This window comes from Squalius cephalus (assembly GCF_949319135.1).
Source record: "Squalius cephalus genome assembly, chromosome: 10".
Lineage (NCBI taxonomy): Eukaryota > Metazoa > Chordata > Actinopteri > Cypriniformes > Leuciscidae > Squalius > Squalius cephalus.
Window position 1 is genome coordinate 33086204 of NC_137131.1, and position 26667 is coordinate 33112870.

A 26667-nucleotide genomic window follows, 5' to 3' on the forward strand; every position below is an offset into this window, starting at 1 on the left:
ATCCTATTTGATTCATTTGGATTTTGAGACTTTCATTTCGCTGGTTTAGTCTTGCATGATCCACACACAGCTGTCTGAGAAAACCTGCTACCACTAGATGGCAGTAGCTGCTAAAACAGACAACGGCAGCGTAATCAATGTCCCCAGTGAAATGTCCCCAGTGAAAAAAAAAGTATGCTAAGAATACTTGCAGCCAGACTAATTGTCAGTATACTTCAAGTGTGTTAATGATTAGTTAACTTGAAGTGTGCTATTTTTTTTGTAATAAGTGTATTTTAGTTATAATTAAATTATACTAAAGTATAACTTTAAGTGTATTTAGTGTACTTTTTGATGCTAAATTGAGACAATTTCAAGTATACTTAGTACACTTTAAGTACATGCGTATTTTCATGCTTGATTATATTAAAGCATACTTTTTTTGTATTACAAGTACATTACAAATTAATTAAGAGTGTCTTCCAAACAAACAAGAAATATACCATAAATATATTATTTTTGAGTAAAAATATACTTTCTTCCCCAAAGCTGAATGCACTTGTCAGGGTCATTACAATAAATAACATGTAACTTCAATACCACACAGATACACATAATGAACTCAAACAGTGTTTATTAAATCCTCACAAAGTTTTAGCATTGAAAAACAGAACAAAATGCACCATGTAATATTTGGTTTATTTACCGTGAGACACAAAAGGCGTTCTCTTACGAGAGGTTCTCTCGTATTGCGTAAGTTGCTTACGCATCGGGAAAGTCTTCTTTCTTCGAGATCTTAAGCCAAAAATTATCCTTAATTTTGTATTCATTGTCAACGCAGTGCGGCAGCCGGCAGACCTAGGCAGGCTGTATAAGCGTGCTCATTGGCTGCTCGGCGGCAACTGCTTAAGCCTATCAGTGAGCGCTCTGATACGCGGCCTCCAATGAGGGCGCTTCGCGCCCTCCACACCCTTCTAACCGTCAGAATGGGTGTGGCCAGCGTGTATATAACCAGCGCTCACAGGCTAAATATCTGATTTTCTTGTCTTCAGCGAAGCTCTTCGCATCGCTGGATCTTGAGAGCCGCCGCCGTTGAAACCAGCGACCAGCAAGCTTAGGACAGCGCCTGAGGAAGCCGGCCGTCTTCGCCGCCTTCAGCCATCCGTGCCTGCTACGCTATCCGGCGACATATCCTTTACATTATTACTGTTACTGTGTGTGTTCGCTCCGCGACACACTTTCTCTGTATTCTAAAAGAGCACGAGGCGTTTTTGTAAAAACGCCTCGTTTTTCCTGCGGCTCGTGCCGCGCCCCGCTCAGCAACGGAGACCGCCACCTCTTCTGCGCTCTCTGCCTGGGCCGCGGGCACGCCGCCACCGCACTCTCTACGGGCGGCTGCCCCGAGTGCGAAGAGCTTTCAATGTCGACCCTGCGGGCTCGACTTGAAGCTTTCGGCCAAGCTGTCGCTCCGCCTGTCCCTGCCGGGCCGCGCAAGAAGAAGCGCCGCTTGCAGAGACCACCGGAGACTGATGTGACTGAGGAGCTCGCCGGAACCTCTCCCTCGAGCTCTCTCTCGCCCTCTCCCTCCCGGCCGCTCAACCGCCGGCTCTCGCCCGCGCCGCCGCCGCGTCAGGGGATGAGGTGAATGTGATAGATACCCGTACTCTCCCTCTGTTCGAGCCGTGCAACTGCGCCGCTCTCAAGGGATGGCAGAAGCGGACGGTCTCGGAGCGAGTTTCCTCTCCCTCTGTTCGAGCCGCGCAAACTGCGCCGCTCACAAGGGATGGCAGAAGCGGACGGTCTTGGAGCTCTCTTTACGTTACAAGAAAGCTACTCCGTCCTCGCGCGTCACTCACCGGTGAAAGGGGAACAGAGTGTTTTCGTCCCTCCGTGGCCGGACTATAACCTCCATTTCTCACACATTTCTCAGTCCCCTCTTAAGTTCAGGCGACTGGAATTGTTACTATCGCAGTATACGAGCCTGTTATAAATACACGCACGCCTGCAAGCAAACGGCGTCACAAGACATGATGACGCTAACCGAAAGCTAATGTATTCTCCCCTGTGGCTCAGTGGCGGAATCTTAGACTTTCACGCTAGAGACCCGGGTTCGATCCCGGCTCTCGCGGCAGATAAAATTTATGCTGTTCGCTTCTCCGAGCTCGCGGCCAGTTTTTCTTACATACAGAAAGCAAGCCCGCTCTCTCCCTTGTTGGGCCACGCAGATTGCTCCGTTCACAAGGGATGACAGAGCGGACGGTCACGAGCAACGTTCAGCGTGCGCGCCTCACTCACCGGCGAGAAGAGAGTGTGTTAGTCCCGCTGCGGCCGGACAACCCCCAATTCTCACACATTTCTCAGTCCCCTCTTAAGTTCAGGCGGCTGGAAATATTACTATTGCAGTAAACGAGCCTGTTTTAAATACACGCACGCCTGCAAACAAACGCCTCAGTGGCAAAATCATAGGTTTTCGCGCGGGAGACCCGTGTTCGATCCCAGCTCTCGGGGCAGATAAAAATTTATGCTGCTTGCTTCGAGCTCGCGGACAGTTTTTCTTACTTACAGAAAGTGAACCCGCCTCTCGCACCACACCTACTCATGGGGCTCGAGTATATGAGCGTCTAAACACGAGAGAAGAAAAGACGGTTAAGTCCCCCAGCGCTGCGGCTGGACCACCGTCAAAGCTTCACGCTCTGTCAGTCCCCGTTGCCACGGCTACTGCAGCTGTTTACCTAGCAGTCAACGAGCCGGTATATCTACCCGCTCGCCTGCGCGCAACCGCCGTTCTCACGGCAACCCAGAGAAATTTCAAAAGAGCATATGTCTGGTTGCACGGCTAACGCCGTATGTGTTTCAAGTGCAGTGAATGTGCCCACGTTTCTGTGCTCACCCCTGTACACAAGCACTATACATCCCGTGTCTCTCACAGAGCCCACTCTCATAAAGCAGGCAAAAGCCGCTCTAGTGTTAAAAGTAGGTCACGTGTCCACTTCCCCGTGCCCACACCTACTCACTGCCCGCTCTGTCACACGGCCTCGCACGACTTGTCATGTTTTGAATGTAAGTCCTGTGCCCGCCCTCGAGCGCTCACACATACTAAAGAACATTTTCGCCCCCGACGCCGCCATTGCGCGTCGCGCCTCACACTATATGTTCCCCGTCCAAAGCCACCGGGACACTGTGTGTAAAACGGCCAGCTATCGCTGCGTGCGATCCGCCGTATCTAAGCACCAAGAGCGCGCACGCCGCGCCCGCCCCTCCGTTTCGAGCTCTCGAGCCTGTGATGCGCGGCGATTGGAGCCCGGAGGCCATTCTGCCCCTGGCTGCACACGCAAAAGCGTGGGAAGCTATTCCAGGCGCATCAGAATGGGTGCTAAGCACAGTAAAAATGGGCTATACTCTGCAGTTCGCTCGCCGCCCTCCGCGCTTTCAGGCGCGTACCGAGACGAGAGTGAATGGAGAAGTAGCACATCTACTTCGAGCAGAAATAGCACACTTCTGTGCAAAGGGGCTATAGAACCGGTTCACCCTTCTATGAGCGAGTCAGGCTTTTTACAGCCGTTATTTCCTCGTTTCCAAGAAGGACGGAGCTCTCAGACCGATTTTGGATCTGAGATATTTGAACAAAGCTCTTATGAGAAGACCGTTCAAAATGCTCACAACCAGGCAGATCCTCGCGCAGATTCGCCCGAGGAACTGGTTCATCTCTCTCGATCTGAAAGACGCGTACATTCAGATCCAGATAATACCCCGTCACAGGCCATTCTTGAGATTCGCCTTCGACGGTCAGGTATATCAATACACCGTCCTGCCGTTTGGCCTGTCTTTAGCACCCCGTACATTCACGAGGTGCATGGACACGGCTCTCGCTCCCCTGAGAGGGCAGGGAGTGCGAATTCTAAACTATCTGGACAATTGGCTGATTTTAGCACAGTCAGAGGCCGAACTCATCCGCCACAGAACAGTGCTTCTCAGCCACCTAGAAAGCCTGGGGCTTACAGTCAACTGGACCAAGAGCTCGCTAGTGCCCAGTCAATCAACCTCTTTTCTGGGTTTGGATCTGGACACTGTAGCGATGACGGCCCGCCTGTCGACACAGCGCGCGCGCTGCATTCGACGCCTGGCCGCATCCTTCCGGCCGGGCAGCACCGCACCTCTCAAAACATTTCAGAGGTTGCTGGGTTGTATGGCCTCAGCTGCAGCAGTGCTTCAGCTGGGTCTCTTACGAATGCGCCCACTACAACGCTGGCTGAATGCCCGAGTGCCTCACAGAGCATGGGCTTCCGGCGGCATCCGAATCAGAGTGACTCAGAGCTGCGTTTCAGCACTGAAGCCCTGGTTAGCGGCCGACTGGTACCAGCGGGGAGTGACAATGGGAGCTATCTCACACCGCAAAGTTAACTCGACGGACGCTTCCACCTCAGGTTGGGGCGCTCTTTTCGAGGGCAAAACGGTTTTTGGCCTGTGGTCAGACCAGGAAAAATGCCTCCACATAAACTGTTGGAGATGATAGCGGTCGAGAACGCGCTCAAGCGCTTCCTCCCATTCATACAGGATCACCATGTGCTAGTCCGCTCGGACAACATGTCCGTGGTATCCTATGTGAACCGACAGGGCGGTGTCAGATCCAGGAATCTGTGCAAGCTGACAGAACGCCTTCTCGTGTGGGCTTACCGCTCGCTGCGCTCGCTGAGAGCCGCGCACGTGCCGGGCCACCTGAATGTCGGTCCAGACAGACTGTCCAGGGACAACATTCCCCCGGGAGAATGGTCCCTGCACCCCCAGACAGTCCAGTTTCTCTGGCGCCTATTCGGCAGAGCGGAGATCGACCTCTTTGCGTCGAAAGACAACGCTCACTGCCCGAAATATTACTCGAAAAGCGAGGACGCGCTGTCCCAGACATGGCCCAGCCTCCCGCTGTATGCTTTTCCTCCAATCTCCCTGTTGCCACAGGTCATTTCGAGGATCAGAGAAACGCACCACTCAGTGCTTCTGATAGCCCCGCGCTGGGAAAACCAAACTTGGTACCCAGAGCTAGTGAGGCTGTCGCACTCATCCCCATGGCCGATCCCGGTGAGAAAGGATCTCCTCTCCCAAGCCGGTGGATCGATCTGGCATCCCCATCCAGAGCGTTGGTCTCTGCATGCATGGGTGATCAACGGATACCCGTTGACCTGTCAGAAGGGGTCGTGAACACGATCACACAGTCTAGAGCCCCCTCTACGAGACGGCTCTACGCGTCTAAATGGTCGGTGTTTTCCAAATGGTGCGCTACTAAAAGCTTGGATCCACGCGCATGCGGGGTCCCGCGGGTGCTCTCCTTCCTACAAGAGCTGTTGGAAAAGGGCAGGTCCCCTTCCACGCTCAAAGTATATGTGGCGGCTATTGCAGCGTTCGTGAAGACGACGCGTGGCCGGGCAATAGAAAGGAATGAGCTCATTATCCGCTTCCTCAGAGGAGCTAGACGGATGAACCCCCCGCGGCCCCCCTCGGTTCCTTTTTGGGATCTGTCCTTGGTCCTGGGGGCCCTGAAGGCTTTTCCCTTTGAACCGCTCGAATCCGTGGATTTAAAGTACCTGTCGCTTAAAACCGTTTTTCTGATAGCTCTGTCTTCAGTTAAACGTGTGGGGGATTTGCACGCGCTATCTGTTAGCCCTGCATGTCTTGAGTTCGGACCGAACGACTCGAAAGTCATTCTCAGACCGAGACACGGTTACATCCCCAAAGCGATTGGAACCCCTTTTAGGGCACAAGTCATTTCTCTTTCGGCTCTGCCAGCATCCGACAATGGGGACAGTGATAACCTCCTATGCCCTGTCCGGGCGCTGAGAGTTTACATCACGCGCTCCGCCGCTTTCAGGCGTTCAGAGCAGCTCTTTGTTTCCTTCGGCGGACGCACCAAGGGTCTCGCCGCCTCGAAACAGAGCCTGTCCAGGTGGATAGTGGACGCGATTGCAGCAGCTTATGCCTCCAAACACCTGCAGTGCCCTCTGGGTATCAGAGCCCACTCTACTAGAGGCATGGCCTCATCGTGGGCCTGGTCCAGCGGAATTTCTATCCACGATATTTGTATGGCAGCGGGCTGGGCCTCCCCATCAACATTCGTGAGGTTTTATAACCTGGAAGTTCCCGCCTTACAGGCAAAATTATTGTCAGTATAAGTGACATGTATGCTCTGCCCAGTCTCTCATGTGCAGACTACGTTCACATGCTAACGATACTTCTGGTATATACTTAGGGTGAAGTGTTTTTATACTCAGACCGGCTGGGCCGCTCTGTTTCTCATTCCCCTCTACGCCTGTTTTACCGGTGCTGGCCCCCGCTGCTGGCCGCCCATATTCCACTATGTAGTGCGGGGGTTTATTCTCTTCAATGAAAGACCGACTATGTCGCTCTTTTCTTACCCTAATGAGTGCTTATGTACTGTGTGGCCTCGCTCTGCCGACCCTACTGTTTTGCACTGCTATATGCTTATAGACCGGCTGCGCCGCTCTATTTTATAGACTGAGTGAAGTGCTTTGTGCTGTGCTGGCCCGTCTCTCCGACCGGCCACATATTCCAGCAGTATGTTTTCCCCGGTCTCCCTGGGATTCATGGGCTGGATGCTCGGCGCACACGGCGTTGACAAAGGGTTCCCGATGCGTAAGCAACTTACGCAATACGAGAAAACCTCTCGTAAGAGAACGTACTCGGTTACCAATGTAACCTCGGTTCTCTCTAGAAGAGGGAACGAGTATTGCGTAACCTGCCGTGTCGCGCCACGAGCTTTTGCGCTTCAGACTGCGAAAACCAGATATTTAGCCTGTGAGCGCTGGTTATATACACGCTGGCCACACCCATTCTGACGGTTAGAAGGAGGAGGCCGCGTATCATTGGATGCCGCGTATCAGAGCGCTCACTGATAGGCTTAAGCAGTTGCCGCCGAGCAGCCAATGAGCACGCTTATACAGCCTGCCTAGGTCTGCCGGCTGCCGCACTGCGTTGACAATGAATACAAAATTAAGGATAATTTTTGGCTTCAGATCTCGAAGAAAGAAGACTTTCCCGATGCGTAAGCAACTTACGCAATACTCGTTCCCTCTTCTAGAGAGAACCGAGGTTACATTGGTAACCGAGTACGTTTTCTCCTATAGACCCATAATACACTAAAACACAACATAAATTCACAAAATACGTCAATTTTATTAGCTTGATGTAATACAAATCTTTAGAATCCATACGTTGTTTGCAAGAAACAGATCCAAATTCAGCCCTTTATCCAGTGATCTTCATCTCCACTTCTCAGCAGAGACCGTAAACGTCAATCCCGCGCTCGTGGTGAATTCAAATTCAAAAATTGCGCCCGAACATGCGTTACGACATGTTTTACGTCAGTGATATCAAACGCTCATTGGCTCTCGCATGCTTCGTCACAGATTGCGACATGCCGTGTTTAAACTGGTGTACTAGATTTGAAATGGAGAAGCGCGCGCGCCTTCACAGAGCGAACAACGAACCGAAACCGGATTAACATTTTCATGGATTAAATTCTGCTCTGTAACGTTACCTCATACAAAACTATTATATACTGCCAGAGAGGACTGCGACACATCGTCATGTGAACGACTTTTGGTACCGGTTTTGGCATTTTCTCAATAAATAAATGATTGTGATTGTACGTGTCTGTCGTATTTTTTACAGTCTATGATTAATACCTAACAGAGACCAGGCTGGATGGCCGCTCGCACTTCCGACGGAGTTGTTTGTGGCCTTTCAATGCATTTATCATATGTTTTATTACTTTCTGAAAGTAGCAATTAAGTGAATTGCAAGCATGAAGAAATACACTTAAAAACTATACTACAACTTCAGGTTATTTAATAATGTAGGCTACTTTGAAAGTATACTTTCAATGCATTGTTACAATGATAATTTTCAGCACATAGTTAAAAAATATTCATAAAATATATTTAAGAAAAGTGCAAATAAATATACTTATAAAAAATAAACAGAACTTTCACTTCACGTATATTTTTGTAAAATATATTTTTTAGAAAATATACTAAATTACAATTATTTTAAAGTGTGTTAAAAATTGTATTGTGAAAATAGTCACAAGTATGGTGCTAATATACTTTTTGTATATTTAAAAATAGTACATTTTTTATTAGTATATTTGCAATGTACTATTAAAACGGAATATATTACAATAAAGTATAGTTTTTTTCACTAGGGGTGGATTAAGCAAGTAATATTGAAGCACCAAATTTAGTACACAATATAGGCCTACCTTATTAATAAAGCATACTTTGTAGAAGCAAACAGATTAAATCAGATTGTGAACAACACCCATAGAAAACCATTATAAAACGCTTAACGTGCAATAGCGCGTTGCATGTTCAATAAGGTGTAACGTTAGGCCACTGAGTTTTGATATCACCGTCTTACTGCATTAACGTTAAGCTTTTTCTTTATAATATTCCCTATGGGAGGAAAACTATACACCGACAGTAGTACAGTAGGCTACACAACTATTTTCAGTTTCGGTCATCTAAACCAACGAAATGAAAGTCTCAAAATCCAAATGAATCAAATTGGATCGACCCAGAAACGAGTCACCTGATCCACAAATGCACATCTTACTTGTTGCATGTACAGATTCTGACCTACATTAATACAAAATCGAGGTTTTGTATTAACAACTATGTTTATATTTGTACAAAATGCTGCACATTCATGTGATTCTGGATTTTGCACACACAAGTTGTAGCCTATTAGTTTAATGTAGTGATGCACATTTGTCAATTTGTCAAATAGGTGGGTAGTTGTGCGCACATTAATAATTAGCACCAGGCCTATTCATTTGTAGTTGTTTGTGTGTGGGTTGTGAAATGCTTTAAAACCGCAAAATGAAAGTCTCAAAATCCAAATTAATTAAATTAGATTGACTCAGAAAAGATGTCAATGAATGCACACGTGTCACCTGATCCACACATGCACATTTTCTTTGTTGCATGCAAATTGTGATACACTAATACAAAAGAAAACATTTGTATTCACAAAAATGTCTCTATTTGTACAAATTGCGACACATTCATTTAGTTTTGAATTTTGCACACACAATTTGAAAGGCATTTGGTTGTGGATAGTAAAACATATCTGCAACATTTATCAAGTTCATGGATAATTGTGCTTGCACGTGTTAATCATTTTGATACTATATTCATGACATATTGGACTGGGCGCTACTTGACAGTTTAATAAAGTTAAATGTTTAATAAAGTCTGAACCTCGTCGTCGGTCCATGAATTGAGGCTTTCACAGCCACATGTTTAAAATCACACTCTTGAAAACTATTCTAACTCAAACTTTCAGGGAAAATGTTTTTTTTTTTAAATTATTATTCTTTTTTATAAAGACTGAAAGTGTTGTCAGAAGTTTAGTAATGGTGATGCGACCGTCGTGTAGTCCGTTTATAGCCTATGTTAGCTTTTCACTTCTGCTGATTGTATTTAGGCTTCAAAATTTGTAAAAGTTGTGTGAGAACTTTTTCATGATGTTCAAAATGTGTAAGATCATACACTTTTGTTGGTCACAGAGATCCTATTAGGATTTTGCTGAGGGAACCAGGGTGATGCTAACTGTTGTAACAAAATTTGGTAGAATTTTATAATATAGAAATATTGGATTACTTTTTCATTAAATTATGCTTTTGTAAAAGCAGCAGTATTTTAAAAGCATCTATTTTATGAAAGAATTTGATTATGTAATTAGCTTTTGCTAATTACAAGAAGTGAGAGTTGTATCACTTAAAGGGTTAGTTGAAAATTCTGTCAGTAATTACTCACCCTCATGTTGTTCCAACCCCGTAAGACTTTTGTTCATCTTCAGAACACAAATTAAGATATTTTTGATTAAATCTAAGAGCTGGATCACTCCTCCATAGGCTTCTATGGGATTGAAACTTGCCGGCCCAGAAAGTTAGAAAAGACAATGTTTAAAATAGTCCAAGTGACTACAGTGGCTCAACCATAAGTTTATCAAGCGACGAGAATACTTTTTGTGCGCAAAACCGAGAATACTTTTTGTCTGTGTGGGCCTCTGAGTGAGTTCATGTAGTGTAACAGAGCAGCGCTTCTGTGTTGTACATCAGCTCGTAGGCTCACTATAAGCGCTGCGCTGTGAACTCACTCAGAGGCCCACACAGAGGAAAATGAATAGTTGAATAAAGTTGTTATTTTTGTTTGTTTTTTGCGCACAAAAAGTATTCTCGTCGCTTGATAAACTTTTATGGTTGAGCCACTGTAGTCACTTGGACTATTTTAAACATTGTCTTTCTAACTTTCTGCACCGGCAAGTTTCGATCCCATAGAAGCCTATGGAGGAGTGATCCAGCTCTCAGATTTAAACAAAAAATATCTTCATTTGTGTTCCGGAGATGAACAAAAGTCTTAGGGGGTTGGAACAACATGAGGGTGAGTAATTACTAACAGAGTTTTCATTTTTGGGTGAACTAACCCTTTAACACACTTTTTCCCTGTGCCACTTCACTGCTACCACCTATTATTATCTACAGTCAAGGCAAAGCTTTTGTGACCTCAGATGGGCCTACTGTTTTGCACTGTTTTTGATTAATTTAGTCACTGGTATGAATCAAAATTGCCAACATTGGTCACCCATATGTCACTTTAAGCAAGAATAAATATTTAAAAGTATGTGAACCCTTTGGATTTACCTGGATTCCTGCCTGAAGTTGTCATAAAATTTGACTTGATCTAGTACTGTGCTTTTCAAACCTGTCCCAGACCACTGCATTTTGTATGTCTCCCTAATCTATCACACCTGGTTAATTCATCGGTTTTTATAGAGACTGCAATATCTGAATTAGTTGTGACCATTATGGAGACATCTAAAATGTGTAGAAATATGATAAACAAATTATATATAATTCAAAGTGGGTAAAAATTATTTATTTATTCAAGATGTGTACAACACATTTTATCTGCAGCAAATTGTAAAGTTTAAAAGTTAACCAATTTAGATTTCAGTATCCAGTACAGTATTCTACACATGAGAACCTGATATTGACAATGTGTTGATTACAATTGTTATTTACTGTAGGTAAAGAATATGGCGAGGGAACAAATCACATTTTTTCTCTGCTTAAAATACTGTACTGATATGTTTAAAAATATAGCTGATGTTTTCAGTCACAGTTGTCTTTTTTCTACCTCTATCTCATTCTCTTTTTATCTGTAGGTAGCCACAGCCTGTGAATCTACAGCTAACAACAGTCAGGTCAGCTCTTTTTTATTACTTATTTGCGTTTTTTTTTTTGTGAATATTCTTCCTTCCATTCAGCACAGGATGAATTTGAGTTATTCGTGAAACAACACATCTTGTACAATTACTTTATTACTACAGATTGGGTTGCTTTAGTTTTAGAGCTAGTAATACTAATAATTGTGTTTGATCTTATTCTGCCAGTTGTCTTAAACACTAAGGTCTCCATCACAATTTCAATTAAAATTACAATGAAATTGGCAACCTTTTTTTTTTTTTTTTTTTTGGTCTTGGTGCGACGCAAGTAATTAAGAACTAACTTTGATACAGGCATTTCCATGTTTGTAACATCTTTTATTCAAATGACACCAAATATTGCATGGTGGTGATAAAAATGCATACAGGTCAATTTGACCTTTTTTTTTTAACCTATATCAGAAACATGTAAATGACATTGCTGAGATATCAATGGAAGTCCGTTCAAAAGATCTCAAAGTAGTTGAAAAACTGATGAAATTTGGCATGTGTTCTCCGGATGTGCTGTTGTCCATGTGTATCACAAATTTGAACAATGTGGCAATAGCCATTATGGACCACACCTAAAAACAAATGGGTCATATCTGCTTAAACATTCATATTTATTATACTTTGAAAATATATATGCAATTATACTTTATATTGCCAAAAGTATTGGGACACCCTTCCAAATCATTGAATTCAGGTATTCCAAATAACTTCCATGGCCATGGCATGCAGACTGCGTCTACAAACATTTGTGAAAGAATGGGTTGCTCTCAGGAGCTCAGTGAATTCAAGCGTGGTACCGTGAAAGGTTGCCATTCGTGAAATTTCCTCACTACTAAATATTCCACAGTCAACTGTTAGTGGTATTATGACAAAGTGGAAGCAATTGGGAACAACAGCAACTCAGCCACGAAGTGGTAGGCCACGTAAAATCACAGAGTGGGGTCAGAGCATGCTGAGGGGCACAGTGCGCAGAAGTCGCCAACTTTCTGCAGATCCAATAGCTACAGACCTCCAATCTTCGTGTGGCCTTCAGATTAGCTCAAGAACAGTGTGTAGAGAGCTTCATGGAAAGGGTTTCCATGGCCAAGCAGCTGCATCCAAGCCTTACATCACCAAGTGCAATGCAAAGTGTCGGATGCAGTGATGTAAAGCATGCCGCCACTGGACTCTAGACCAGTGGAGATATGTTCTCTGGAATGACGAATCACGCTTCTCTGTCTGGCAATCCGATGGACGAGTCTGGGTTTGGCGGTTGCCAGGAGAACGGTACTTGGCAGACTGCATTGTGCCAAGTGTAATGTTTGGTGGAGGGGGGATTATGGTGTGGGGTTGTTTTTCAGGGGTTGGGCTTGGCCCTTTAGTTCCAGTGAAATGAACTCTTAATGCTTCAGCATGCCAAGACATTTTGGACAATTTCATGCTCCCAACTTTATGGGAACAGTTGGTGGACCGCGTACCAGTGCACAAGGCAAGGTCCATAAAGATATGGATGAGCGAGTTTGGTGTGGAGGAACTTGACTGGCCTGCACAGAATCCTGACCTCAACCCGATAGAACACCTTCGGGATGAATTAGAGCAGAGACTGCAAGCCATGCCTTCTCGTCCAACATCAGTGCCTGACCTCACAATTGCGCTTCTAGAAGAATGGTCAAAAATTTCCATAAACACACTCCTAAACCTTGTGGAAAGCCTTTCCAGAAGAGTTGAAGCTGTTATAGCTACAAAGGGTGGGTCAACATCATATTAAACCCTACAGATTAAGAATAGGATATCATTAAAGTTAATGTGCATGTAAAGGCAGATGTCCCAAAACTTTTGGCAATATAGTGTATTTGTGGAAATATATGTGCAATTATATTTGTGGAAATATATGTGGATTGTGTGTGTGTTTTTTTCTGTCATCATCTATCAACCAGGGATCCACAAAGTCTCCCAATATGGACTCAAAACGAAGACCATCCAGGTATGCATGCTAATATACACTGACATCATATCCTGGAGTTTTGTTGAGTTTTGTCATTCGTGCTAGCCATTGATCTGCGGTGATCAAGTTCAGTATTTAAATTGATTTGGTTAATGTAAATTGAATAGAATAATTTGCGATGATTTCTGCTGACAATTCAGCTACAATTGCAAAGACTTCCGATGACGCCAACTTTGGATCGACATACAAAATCTATCAAATATTATCCTTACATTGTATATTATCTTTATAGTGTAATCATTACGAGCACAGTTTGCAATTGCTATGCTACCTAACACGTTCGCTGTGTCTGCTTAACTGAATATATGACATTAACTAAGCACATGCCATAGTATGTTATAGTTATGTATTACTGCCATATGGACATTATTTTGACATGTCGTACTTTATAAATTGTAACACTGAAACAAGCATTTTTTTGTAAAGCTGCTTTGAAACAATATGTATTGTGAAAGGTGATACATGGTCTATGTGCTTATTCAGTATGTCTGGTATACTCTATCATCTCCCCTATGGCTGGTTTGTCATATTTTTTAGTTTTATATTTTATATCTTTGTTTCTTAGATCAATAAACAGCAAGATGTTTCTACACAAAAAACATGCCCAATTACACTATATAAAGCAGGTTATCTGCATCTTTTATTTAGTGTCTAGCATTTGTTATTTCTCTTCCCTAAGGAGCCTGAGTCTGATGCAAACAATGGAAGAAATTAATGAGGTGGACCTGGTCTACATCACAGAACGCATCATTGCTCTGTCCTTTCCTGGTGGAACAGTGGAGCATAAATACAGTGTACACCTGAGGGATGTGACCAGCATGCTCCGTTCTAAACACCAGCAGCACTATCTAGTAAGGATCCTCCAAACCTTGGAGCAATTGACAGTCCCAAAAGAAAGAGAAAAGAAATTCTAGAAAAGTTCTAGTGCATTCTTTTTGGTGAATTGGAGTTTAGTGTTCCCTTTCAAGGGAACTCGAGCTGCGTCGAGACGCTGTGGGAACGCCCCTGTATGAGTGGGTCATGAAGCACATGTATAATCAGTCCAATGGTGTGACGAGACGTCATAGGCGGGTGACGTCATAGACCAGAAAACTATAAAGCACACCTGAAAACAAACTCCTTCTTCGAGGAGGAGGGTGCGGATCCCGCTGCTGCCGAGGCACAGTGGCGATGCACATCTTGGGACTCGCAAATGGATCTGACAGCGGGGTTTGAGATGGGCCCAGCCCTACCTCAGCCTTCACCTGCCAGATCTAGTGCCTTATCTCAGGGAGAAGCACGTGCTGTGGTTTCTTCTCCCCGAGCTTTTGGAGGTTGTGACTCGCACTGTTGCCAAATTAAATATAGATTTTGCAAGCATACCAGGCTGATCTGCTTTAGGGACATGGATGATTGTGAGGAAGTCAGATCTGTCTCTCCGGGCCACCAAGGAGACGGCCAAATCAGTAGGGCAGTCTATGGCAGCCCTGGTGGTCACGGAATGCCATTTATGGCTGAATTTGTCTGATATGAAAGATAGCGACAGATCTTTTCTTCTGGGCGCTCCGCTTTCGCCTTCGGGTCTATTCGGTGACACTGTAAATACTGTCGTCGTTAGATTCCAGGAGGCGAATAAGCAATCAGCGGTGTTCCAGAAGTTTCTTCCTCGCCGATCTAATGTCCCCGAGGCTGCTAGGTGGGAGCAGTCTTGGTCGTCTACAAGCTCCTCGCAGCACAGAGTGCAGCAAAAGCAAAGCGTCGCCACTCGGGCTCCTCCACAGTCGGGAGGGGGGCCTGGGTGGCAGTCGTAGTCGAAGCCGGTTAGAGGCATGCAAGATCACATAGACTGTCATCGTCTCTAAGAAGGCTTCGACAAAGAAGAAGTCCTGACGCCGAGGCTATTAGACTTCTGAGGGTGGTCCCTCTGGGGAGAGACGGGTGCGTGTTGAATTACATTGACGATTGGTTGATTTTAGTTCAGTCCGAGCAGATGACGGTTCGGCATCGAGATGTCGTTCTGTCCCACATAAAGATGCTGGGGTTGAGGCTCAACGCCAAGAAGAGTGTGCTCCTCCCGTCTCAGAGGACCACTTTTCTAGGTGTGGTATGGGATTCGACAACGATGTGGGCACAGTTGTCACCTGCACGTATTACATCGATTCTCTCAGCCATAAATAGGGGTAAAACTAGGCCAGTCACTCACTGTGAAACAGTTTCAGAGACTGATAGGTCTCATGGCAGCTGTGTCCAACGTAATAACTTTTGGGCTCCTGTATATGAGACTCCTGCAGTGGTGGTTCAGGACCAAGGGGTTTTCTCTGAGGGGAAATACGTTTTGCAAGATCAAGGTTACGCGGCGATGCCTACGTGCCTTAATCATGTGGAAGAAACCTTGGTTCCTCGCCCAAGGCCCAGTGCTGGGGGCTTCTTGTCGACACGTAACGCTATCGACGGAAGCTTCCCTCACAGACTGGGGGGAGATCATGAGTGGTCGCTCGGCGAAAGGTCTATGACAGGACCATCTACTTTATTGGCACATAAATCGGGTAGAAACGATGGCGGTGTTTCGAGCCCTCAAGCACTTCCTGCCAGACCTGAGATGTCACCATGTGCTTGTCCGCACAGATAACACATCAGTGGTCTCTTATATCAACCATCAGGAGGGTCTGAGGTCACGTCACTTATGCAAACTGGCTCATCAGATCCTCCTATGGGCCCAAGGGAAATTACTGTCTCTAAGGGCAGTATATATTCCGGGGCCGAGGTGGTGAAGCTTCTTTAGGAGAAATTTGGTCAAGCTTAAGTTGACCTTTTCACATCTTCAGATACAACTCATTGTCCCATGTGGTTCTCTCTCACACATCCAGCTCCTCTGGGGGTATGGCCGAGGTGTGGCCTCACACAGGTGAGGCTACACCTGTACGCTTTTCCTCCGATATCTATGCTTCTGGGAGTTCTGGAGAGGGTTTGCCGTGAAGGGGCCCGTCTGTTACTAGTAGCCCCGTACTGGCCGGCCCTAGTTTGGTTCTCAGACCTGGTGTCCCTTCTAGACGGCTCTCTGATGGAGATTCCGAGCAGGAGGGACCTGCTGTCCCAAGCAGAGGGCACGATTTATCACCCTCGCCCGGAGTTTTGGAAACTGTGGGCTTGGCCCCTGAGGGGGCCCAGCTCATAGAATCAAGTCTCTCGACCGAGGTTGTGGAGACCATACTCCAATCCAGAGCTGCCTCCACAAGAAGACTGTATGCACTGCAATGGAGACTGTTCTCTGCTTGTTGTGGAGAACGGCAACTGAATCCTGTTAACTGCCCTGTTGGTACAGTACTCGATTATCTGCAAGAACGTTTCTCTGCGGGGTTATCTCCTTCCACCTTGAAGGTGTATGTGGTGGCTATATCTGCTTACCATTCTCCTCTGGGTGGTGCATCATTGGGGAGAGATCCTGAGGCTGAGGCCTGCACTGCGCACTAGAGCACCGGCTTGGTATTTGGCCGTTGTTTTGGAAGGCCTGGCTTTGGCTCCCTTCGAGCCCATTGAAGAGGTTTCAGAAAAGTTTCTTACACAAAAAACTTTATTTCTCCTTGCTATTTCTTCTATCAAGAGAATTGAAGATTTGCAAGCCTCGTCGGTTGCTCCTTCATGCCTAGAATTTGCACCTGGTATGGTGAAAGCCTTTCTTCACCCTAGGCCGGGTTATATTCCTAAGGTCCCTACTAATGTTGCAGGCCCAATAGTGCTGCAGGCCTTCTGTCCTCCACCTTTTAATACACCAGATCAGGAAAAACTTAATCTGCTTTGCCCTGTGCGAGCTTTGGATGCTTACGTACACAGAGCTGCCCTGCGGCGTAAATCGAATCAACTATTCATCTGTTTCGGGTCACCAACAAAAGGTTACCCTGCATCCAAGCAGAGGATGAGCGAGTGGGTAGTCGAGGCTATCTCACTTGCTTATGAAGCGGCTGGTCAGGCTTCACCTTTGGCTCTCCGGGCCCATTCTACCAGGAGTATGGATGCCTCAAAGGCTTTATTATCAGGGGTTTCCCTTCTTGACATCTGTGATGCGGCAGGCTGGTCCTCACCGCATACATTTGTTAGATTTTACGACTTGGATCTAGGCTCCACTCCAGGGTCTAGGGTGCTTGCTTCTTAGTGTGCGCAATGATTTCACACAGAACAGGCATTTGCTATTATGGCGTCGTGGGTATAGTCTTCCCACAGCGTCTCTACGCTGCTCGATTTCCCCTGAAAGGGAACGTTTCAGGTTACCTATGTAACCCTGGTTCCCTGAAGAGGGAACGAGATGCTGCGTCACCCTGCCATACTCCCTGCATACCTGTGATAGACTTGCTTCGGCCTATCAGCGCGGTCTGTTTTCAGGTGTGCTTTATGGTTTCCTGGTCTATGACGTCACCCGTCTAAGACGTCTCGTCACACCATTGGACTGATTGTACACATGCTTCACGACGCAATCACACAAGGGCGTTCCCACAGCGTCTCGACGCACCGTCTCTTTCCCTCTGCAGGGAACCAGGGTTGCATATGTAACCTGAGACGTTTCCCTGTATTATTAACTGACTATTAACTGGTCATGCATGTTCATGAATGAGCAGGGGTTTCTTTCCTATTTACTTCTCAGGTAATGTTAATGGTTTGACATGGTTTGAAAATCAGTCAGCACTGTACAAATGTATCTTCATATTTATAAGTAAAGCTACATATTACAAGTAAGCTTCTTTCTATGACCAAAGGTCCAATCTATTCTTCAAAATATGTTTTATGTGTTCTGAAGAAGAGAATGCATACAGGTTTGGAATTAGGATGAGTAAAGAGTATGTTCTTAACTAGAAGCAATTAATGTTTAATGGTTTTTGTTTCCAATTTCAGCTGCTTAATCTCAGTGAACGGAGGCATGACATCACCAAGCAGAACCCAAGGGTGATCTTTTGAATATTTATTTACAGTATTTATATATTTATTTATTTACTTTTTATTTTACAGTTCCTGTCAGCTTGTGGTCTTAGAGTTGATTTTATGTATGTGTGCATTTATGACAGGTGCTGGATTTTGGTTGGCCTGATCATCATGCTCCTGCTCTAGACAAAATTTGCAGTATCTGTAAAGCCATGGACACCTGGCTTAATGCAGACCCTCACAATGTAGTGGTACTGCACAACAAGGTGATTATCATATCACACCTGTCCTTAGGCACCCAATCTCCACCACCCTCGCTTTGCATGACTGTCCGGACTGACGTGCAGTTGTTAATAAGTATGCTGTAATTGGAACTTTTACAATGAAGTATAAAATGGAATTTACAAAATTAAGATGACGTTTTCATGAATTGGAATTTCATATTTTATGTTGCTGGTTTGTTAGCTGTAGCAATATGCTCACAACTGGACACACAGAAGGATTCTTGTCTTATCATCGCCGTAATTGCAGAACCTGATTTCACCAAGTGCAACATGTTCCTGGATCATCATCTTTGTTGATCCTGGAACAACATTCCAATCAACCAGTCAGATTTGAGGGACAAGTTTAGAGTTTATGCCAAGTTTAGGCTTACAAACAGGGTTTGGTGCTTCTACATCAGTGTTATTCACTTATCATTTCCTTCTGATTTTAGGGATGCCTTTTATGGGTAGGGTTAGGTTTAGGAGTTATATGGTTAAGACTAAATTTTCGGACAGGAATGTTGTTCCAGGATCAACAAAATATGTTGACCCAGGAACGTGTCTAACTCGGCAAAATCAGGACATGCTGTGCTTTCTAGACATCTGCAATGTAGTTAAGATATATAATGATGAAGATAATTATGACCAGAGGTGACATAATCCTTTTGTGTCATATCCAGAACAGCATTCATGGTGCTGTTAACAATTGGATGTAGATGGATATCTAAAGTTATAGTTTTTTTCACCTAATCTCTTTGTAGAGAAAAGTTGGTGACACATCTGAGTTGTTGCTATGTTTGCATCCATGGAAATAATCAAATTTTCCTTCAGTTTCCCATTTTCAAAGTTAACAGTTAACCACTTGAAGGATACAGTACCTGCACATACAGTATTTCTGATGCTTAATAACTTATATTCAGTGATGTCATCATCAAATTCCCAGATTCAAATTGGCTTTTGCACCAAACCGGAGAGGCCATACTAAGTGGCTGTAATTCATACTCACTCAAACAGCTACTTAAAATTTATTTTCAAGCACATAAGGTAATGTTATTGAAACATATGTAGCCATGTCCATTTACATCAGAGATGTGCTGCTGCTGGCTGAACAGTTTTCATTCATATTTACACAAACAATTCCAAACATTTTTCCACAATTTTGCCATCAGCCAGTCTGTGTTGTCATTGCATAATTCAGTAATTACGCACATGGCATGTATGGCTCATGTGATTGGCTTAAAATATCCTGTGGTCCCATAAGCCAAGATGGCATAGTTCAAATGACGGTGCCTTTGATGGTGCTTTGTTTTCACTTTGCATATTCTCCTTTATAAATCTGGCACAAATTCTTACAGGGAAACTGGGGGAGAACTGGTGTGGTGGTTGGTGCCTATATGCACTACAGTAACATATCTGCCAGGTAGGACATGTCTATTTTTAAACATTTTGGTGTTTTATATACATTAGAGAGGACCCTGCATTTGTGTTGAGTGTTTATGTTTTATTTTCATATTTTCAGTGCTGACCAGGCATTGGACAGGTTTGCCATGAAGCGTTTTTATGAAGATAAAGCCATGCCCGTGGGCCAGCCTTCCCAGAGAAGGTCAGAAATGACCCTGTCACACAAGCCTATTTTGACTCTGCACCACAATACCCATGCTAATTTTTTTATTTATATCATGGAATTAAACATATTGCCCGCTGAACCACACTGTGACTTGCTATTTTTTTGCGTGAAATAGGTAATTGTGCTTTAGATGTCTGCGAATCACATCACATTGCAAAGTCTAAACTGAGTCCATGCACTTGCAGTTTTAGGATTGAACCAGCAGATGATACCAAAGTACATGGAATTACAGTGGAACATAAAATTATGTCTAATTAGCCATGATGTTGAATGTCAACCAGTATGAACAATGATTAATACATTCTCTATAATTTTAGTGGCATTTGGGGGAATTTAATGGCAATTTGGAACTTTAGGAAGAAAATGATGAGAGAGAACAAATTTTCCATAAAGGCTCCAAAATACAACAAAGCATTAATGTAATGGTGATCACTAAAATGACATTTAAACTTTTGCTGAATTTTCATGTGATTTTATTTAATCGTTTCCCTTCTGTAATGCTGTATAGGTATGTGCATTACTTTGCTGGTCTCCTTTCTGGGCACATAAAAATCAACAACAAACCCCTGTTCCTTCACCATGTCATCATGCATGGCATCCCTAATTTTGAGTCTAAAGGAGGTAGGTGCAAACATCTAACCCTAACCCTAACTCTAAGCCTAACCCTAACCCATCCATCAGTGCAATTTATGTATATTGTACTATGTTTGAACAAGTGGCCTTAAAATCAGTGATGTGCTTTACTATATCTAACCCTGTCAGGTTGCCGACCCTTCCTCAAAATCCATCAATCAATGCAGCCTGTGTACACTTCTGGAATTTAGTAAGTAAAATGCTTCCTAGTATGTATGCTAAATTATTTTAATATGTAAAGTGTGGTTGTGATCTCATTGTTATATATGATGTCTGGTTGTAGCACACATACATTTTCGTTTATGTATAGACATGTACATCTTGCATCACTGACAGCTTCTAAAATATAAGCAAACTTTAGCAAATACGTTTCAAATTAAGATAGAAAAATACATTTATTTTAGTCAATAGATAATAAAAAATCCAAAGTAGTGTATCTAACAGATGAGGTTTGTGAAGATCATAGTATAGAGAAAGAAAGGCCCAAAAGAAGTAAGATGAGTATATGATATCAAAAGATAAGATAAGTGAGTATATGATATCAAAAGTCCCAAAAAGGACATTCATAAAAATAATAAAATTTAAATAAATTCAAATATGAAGGATTTCGCACACACCAGTATTTAATCAGTTCGATTATTTAAATGTGTTAAATTCCATCACATTTGATTAACAGATTTACCTGATTTGACATTATAACGGTTCAGTGTGATCTCTTTTGCCGCATTCAACTTGTTTTGAACGAAGTTTATGTTTGAAGGATGTTTACGTTCACAATAGCACCATGACGCATGCGTGTTGTGTTGGCGCGAGAGCAGACGTCATTACATGAATGGGCATTGGAGATTCATATTTTGTAAATAAAGTGGTAATTTGTTTTTTGTCCGTTTTTTTTTTTGCACAAACAAAAGAATTTGCGTTGCTTCATAAAATTGAGGTTAAACCACTTGGGTCCCATGGATTGATTGTATAATGTCTTTACTACCTCTCTGGGGCTTGAAAGTGGTAGTTGTTTAGGCTGTCAGTGGAGGGACAGAAAGCTCTCAGATATCATTAAAAAGATCTCCATTTGTGTTCAGAAGATGAACGAATGTCTTAAAGGGTAACTCAACCCCTGGTCAGAGCCTGACTCCACCCACTGGCAATATTTGAAAAATGCTGGAAAAGTGGGCAGAGCCCAGCAGAGATAGAGGGGACGAACCGAGGGCGGGGCTGAGCGGGGGGCGTGCACCTGAGACCCGCGTTTCAATAGCGCGCGCACTCTGTAGACATGTTCACATTAGCAGATAATGAGTTGCCATGAAAATGACTGACATCTCTATCTTTTCATACAGATTACATAAACAGAGAATATTTGTTTTCGTTTTGAATTAGATAATTGAATAGCAGAGGCTTAAATGTTTATAAAGATATATTGCTTATGCCTGTGTGACTAGTATTCGCTGAGTTTTGTTTAGAGACGTGGAGTTTATTTAAATAACACTTGCCTGATGGCTAATGCTACCGCTAACCTGCACGTCAAGGTCACTTCAGTGATTAGGGAAAAGCACGTAAAAGTCCTGGCAGAAAGCCAGTATATCCAACTTTTTTTTTTTTTTTTTTTTTTTTTTCAAAGTGTTGACAAATTAGTGTTAACTAATAATTGTTGCAAACTGGTACTACCAACAAAATATTAGTGCATTCCTGGAACTGGGCATCATTACACTACATCCTTATGCATCGCTTTCTGCCAGGACTTTTACGTGTTTTTCCATAATCACTGAAGTGACCTCGACGTGCGGGTTAGCGGTAGCATTAGCCATCAGGCAAGTGTTTTTTAAATAAACTCCTGATGTACTTACAAACTTTCCAATGCCTCGTTTTATGAGTGCAGAACCTATTTGTACTACTGTAGAAGTTTGGTACCATTCCGGGCATTATTAGTGGGGTAATTTACGAGATACATCCTAGGTTCCATTAGTGCCTGCACTAAGCCATTCGGCTGTTATATCTAAATAAGCTCTACCTTTAATAATGTTTGACCAAGGGAAAAAAAAGCTTCTGGGGGGGTGTTTGGCTCAAGGTCATGGTGCAAAGGACCCTAGGTTGATTTTACTCTGAACCATCCCTTTAGCTAAAAAAAGTTGTTTTAGGGTTTAGTTACCCTTTAATGGTTTGGAACGAAATGAGGGTGAGTAATTAATGACATATTTTTTTATTTTTTAACTAACCGTTTAATCATTTTATTTTGTTATATTTTGGGTTAAAAATATGTGTATAATAGTATATGGTGACCTATTGTAAAATTATTATTTCTTTACATGTATATCCCTTCTACATTTTTATATTGTTGAGAAGTGGTTACGTTTAGGATAGGGGTGATGTTAGGGGCTCAAAAATAAAACTTTATGGCCTGGTTTCACAGACTGGCCTTAGATTAAGTCAGGATTAGGCCTTAGTTTAATTAGAACATTTAAGTAGCTTTTATAAATGTGCCTTAGAAAAAACATTACTGGTGTGCATCTTGAGACAAAACAAGGGCACTGACATATTTAAAGATATGCCAAGTTTCTTTCGGTTAAAACAGCTCAAACATGCATTTTAGCTGGGACTAGTTTTAAGCCTTGTCTGTGAAACTGGGGGTATAAATGTTACATACACATAATTATGAATTATTATAAAATCAGGGTGAAAGTGTGCATACTGTAAACTACTGTATATTAATATATGTGTGTGAGAGAGTCTGGTATAACATCTGTTGCCCTCTTGTTAAGGGATTAACCTTAATCTTAATCTGTACCTCTGTGTGTATGTGGAAGTTGGCAGAGACAGTGACAATGACAAGGCTGCAGTTAATTTGTTTAACGTTTGAATGATAGGGTCCTCTGTGCTCTCTGTCCTGGCCAAGAAAATGTCCTTGAAATGTTTTCTCATCTGACTTTTGCGCCAAACACTTGTCCATCTCTTTTTATATCTGTGTTTTTATGGCATTAATATCCTGTGTAACTCCAGAAATTCCACTACTGCTAGTTAATTTTTTATGTTCTTGTTCAGCAGAGGATAATATTTTAACAAGCTAGTCATCAATTTAGGCTTAGTTTGTATAATTCAGCATCGAGACAGTTTGAAGTATGCCTGTAATAACCCCATTCATAATTTCTTCCGCTTCCCTCTCTGTTTTACAGTAACGTTCAAGGCGACAGCCATACAAGCATCTGTATCACCATTGAGCCTGGCCTGCTACTAAAAGGAGATATACTGGTAGGAAGTGCAACAGTACCAATATCAACACCAAAATTATTGTTATAGTTGAAGAAGAATCCAATAAATGTCTTTTCCATACTCTCCCAATATGTTTAATTTTCTGTCCCTTTTTCATATCCTCCATCCTGAAGCTGAAATGTTATCACAAGCGTTATCAAAACCCCAATAGGGATGTGATCTTCAGAGTACAGTTCCACACATGTGCATTACACAATTTAGCTCTGGTCTTCACCAAGAATGAACTTGATGAGGCATTTAAAGGTTAGTGTGCTTTATGTTTATTAATTGCGAATAAAAAAAAGACTAAACACCACCACAGTGGCATGCAGACTGATCATAAATATGTGATTTAGCAGATGAGAGGTTTCCTGAATATGGGAAGGTGGAGTTTATCTTTTCTTTTGGTCCAGAGAAAATCAAAGGTAATTTAATATTACCAAAACTGTAGTTTGTATATCTTTTCTGCACAGAGATAAGATCTTGATAAAAGAGATCTGCATGCTGCAAGGCCTCGACTCAAAGTTCTTTTTTGTCCCTCTAAGGGTTGGATCATCTACAGAACGGACCTAGTGTCTCTGTGGACTACAACACCCAGGATCCTCTGATCCGCTGGGACTCTTATGAAAACTTCAACAGGAGATTTGAAGACATTAAAGATGGTGAGAGGAACTATTCTTGGTGTGCTCAGGCTCAAGGTGCTGACTGGTCAGATATCTGTGTTATCTGAATCTTGTGGCGATTCTGGGATTTTTATAAAAAAATTTGCTGCAATTGACGGTGGGAACAAGGTCAAAATTTAATGGTCATTTGGCCTTGTATGTACACCATGTTTCATTTCCTTTTTTACGTGCTATGGGGTAATGGAATGATTGTGCTCTTGGCGAAGGCAGCTTCTTTATAGAACTAGAGGGGGTCAGTTATAGCTTGCTGATTGGCATAAACACCCAAGTGAACAAGGAGGGCTAAATGAGATATATTGATTCTTCTCTCATACTAGAAATCTCCTCAAGACTTGTTTCATGGATTATGAATGTTCTTCTGGGTATTCAGCATATTGCAGATTTGATAAAGTAATTTGGCTTTATGATAAGATAGCTCTGTTTGCTTATTTTCATCCATTAAAAAAAAAAAAAAAATGAAAAAATGGTGTATCGGGTCATTAGGACACTTATCCCCTTGGCTTAAATTTTTTTTTAACCAAGTGGTCTGCCATAAAGAGCCATTCCCATGCCTCCTGCCAATCAAAGTTTTAAATAGCATCTAGAGAAATAGAAGGCGTCAGTGGCCCTGCTGGCAGCCCCAGGGAGGGGTGGAAAACTGATACTCCTCTCTTCAGTGTCCTCTTCTGGGAGGAAGGGCTGGTGGGTAAGGCCAGGAGACGTGGGTACCCCAAAACACACACACACACGCAGTTAAATACACAATGGATACATTGACAGTAAAGGAAAGATTGGTGCAGTCTTGACATTGACAGGGCTTTGGAATGGCGCAGAGCCCAAAGGAAATCCACAATTACAAAGCCCAATTAAAATGAATCTGTATACAAATAAATAACTACAGTGTACTGTGTAGATAAGCAACTTGCTTATAACTCTCCTGTTATATTCCTGTCCTTTTTATGGATTTCTAAATGATCTAATCATGCCATTTGCAACACACGAGCAATCATATACCGGTATAGAAGGCAGCTTACCTCACTCCAGTGACAATTTTTCCAGCAACCCTCTACCTCCCCATCTCATCCATCTCAAGCCATTTTATTACTAATATTTATTTAAGGAAGTTCAGGGGTGCTTAGAGCTTGAGTCAAGTTTAGTAAACCAAATATGTAAACCTTTATCTCTCTCGAAAAGATTATATATTAAAATGACATGCAACATGTAATTTAAAATTTTGGCAAAACTAAATTAAAAAGCAAAATAAACTGGAATGTTATCAGACACTTAGCATAACTTAAGACACAAAGCAGCCATTGAAAAGCGCAGACACATACAAACATTTATTTTAAAGGAAGAAAGAGTCTGCTGTGGTTAAGGGACGCTTTTTACTTCATAGTTTAGAGAGTTTAAGCGATATTACACTCTCAAATCTCTTTCTACATATTTCCATTTGTGTGTGTTTCCAGGTAAAGGGTATGTGGTGTGTGTGTGTGTGTGCGTATTCCTATGACAGAGACAGAGGGGTGCTCTGGGGCAGTATAGCCACCAGGGCTTGTTTACAGCTCAGGCTCCCATATTTGGCTGCTGCACAGCTTCATGGCATTTTTGGAATGACTAAGAGGGAAGTGTGTGGAACAGAAAGAGAGAGACAGAGAGAGGTGACTGTGGCTCTTAGTCAGAGTGACTCACAAAAGAGAGCGACTGATTAATGAACTAGACACAATGATCTCACAACAAAGACACAGAGACTGGCAAAGTCTCTGGTGAGCAGCGCTTAATACCGTTTTTGGAATCAGAACTGAATTTTATTTTCCATTGGGCTTGAAAGTAGGTGAGTGTTACAGTCGAAGTATCCTCATTCAAACTATCTACTCATTCTCAATGCATGTATATGTGTGCGTTCAAGTGACTAGGTGTAATTATTATGTTCTGCTACTGTATATCTTTTTTGGGGTCTTGTCACAAGTAATTTTATCATCTGTGCTGCTGTGTGATATGTGATGGTTTTTTTGTTTTTGTTTTTTTTAAGATTATTGCAAATCTGTTTGACCCACCGTCTTAGATAATACGTGCTTTTTAAGGACATGTGGTTTTTCAGTA

At 43.0% G+C, this 26667-nt stretch overlaps 1 protein-coding gene across 7 annotated transcripts in view; it reads left to right on the top strand.

Annotated features, from left to right (window-relative positions):
* The window catches only part of tns1a (tensin 1a), a 237479-nt gene that overhangs the window by 121926 nt on the left and 88886 nt on the right, over positions 1-26667 (top strand). For 5 of the 7 annotated variants that reach the window (XM_079883334.1, XM_079883333.1, XM_079883331.1 and 2 more), the window contains 13 exons: positions 11218-11256; positions 13185-13231; positions 13932-14103; positions 18116-18166; positions 18286-18408; positions 19761-19825; positions 19925-20008; positions 20541-20653; positions 20795-20855; positions 23830-23905; positions 24040-24169; positions 24262-24330; positions 24451-24567. In XM_079883334.1, coding sequence (XP_079739460.1) covers positions 11218-11256; positions 13185-13231; positions 13932-14103; positions 18116-18166; positions 18286-18408; positions 19761-19825; positions 19925-20008; positions 20541-20653; positions 20795-20855; positions 23830-23905; positions 24040-24169; positions 24262-24330; positions 24451-24567 — 1147 coding nt within the window. The remainder of the gene's footprint in view (positions 1-11217; positions 11257-13184; positions 13232-13931; positions 14104-18115; positions 18167-18285; positions 18409-19760; positions 19826-19924; positions 20009-20540; positions 20654-20794; positions 20856-23829; positions 23906-24039; positions 24170-24261; positions 24331-24450; positions 24568-26667) is intronic. The other 2 variants (XM_079883332.1, XM_079883337.1) reach the window with 2 other exon arrangements.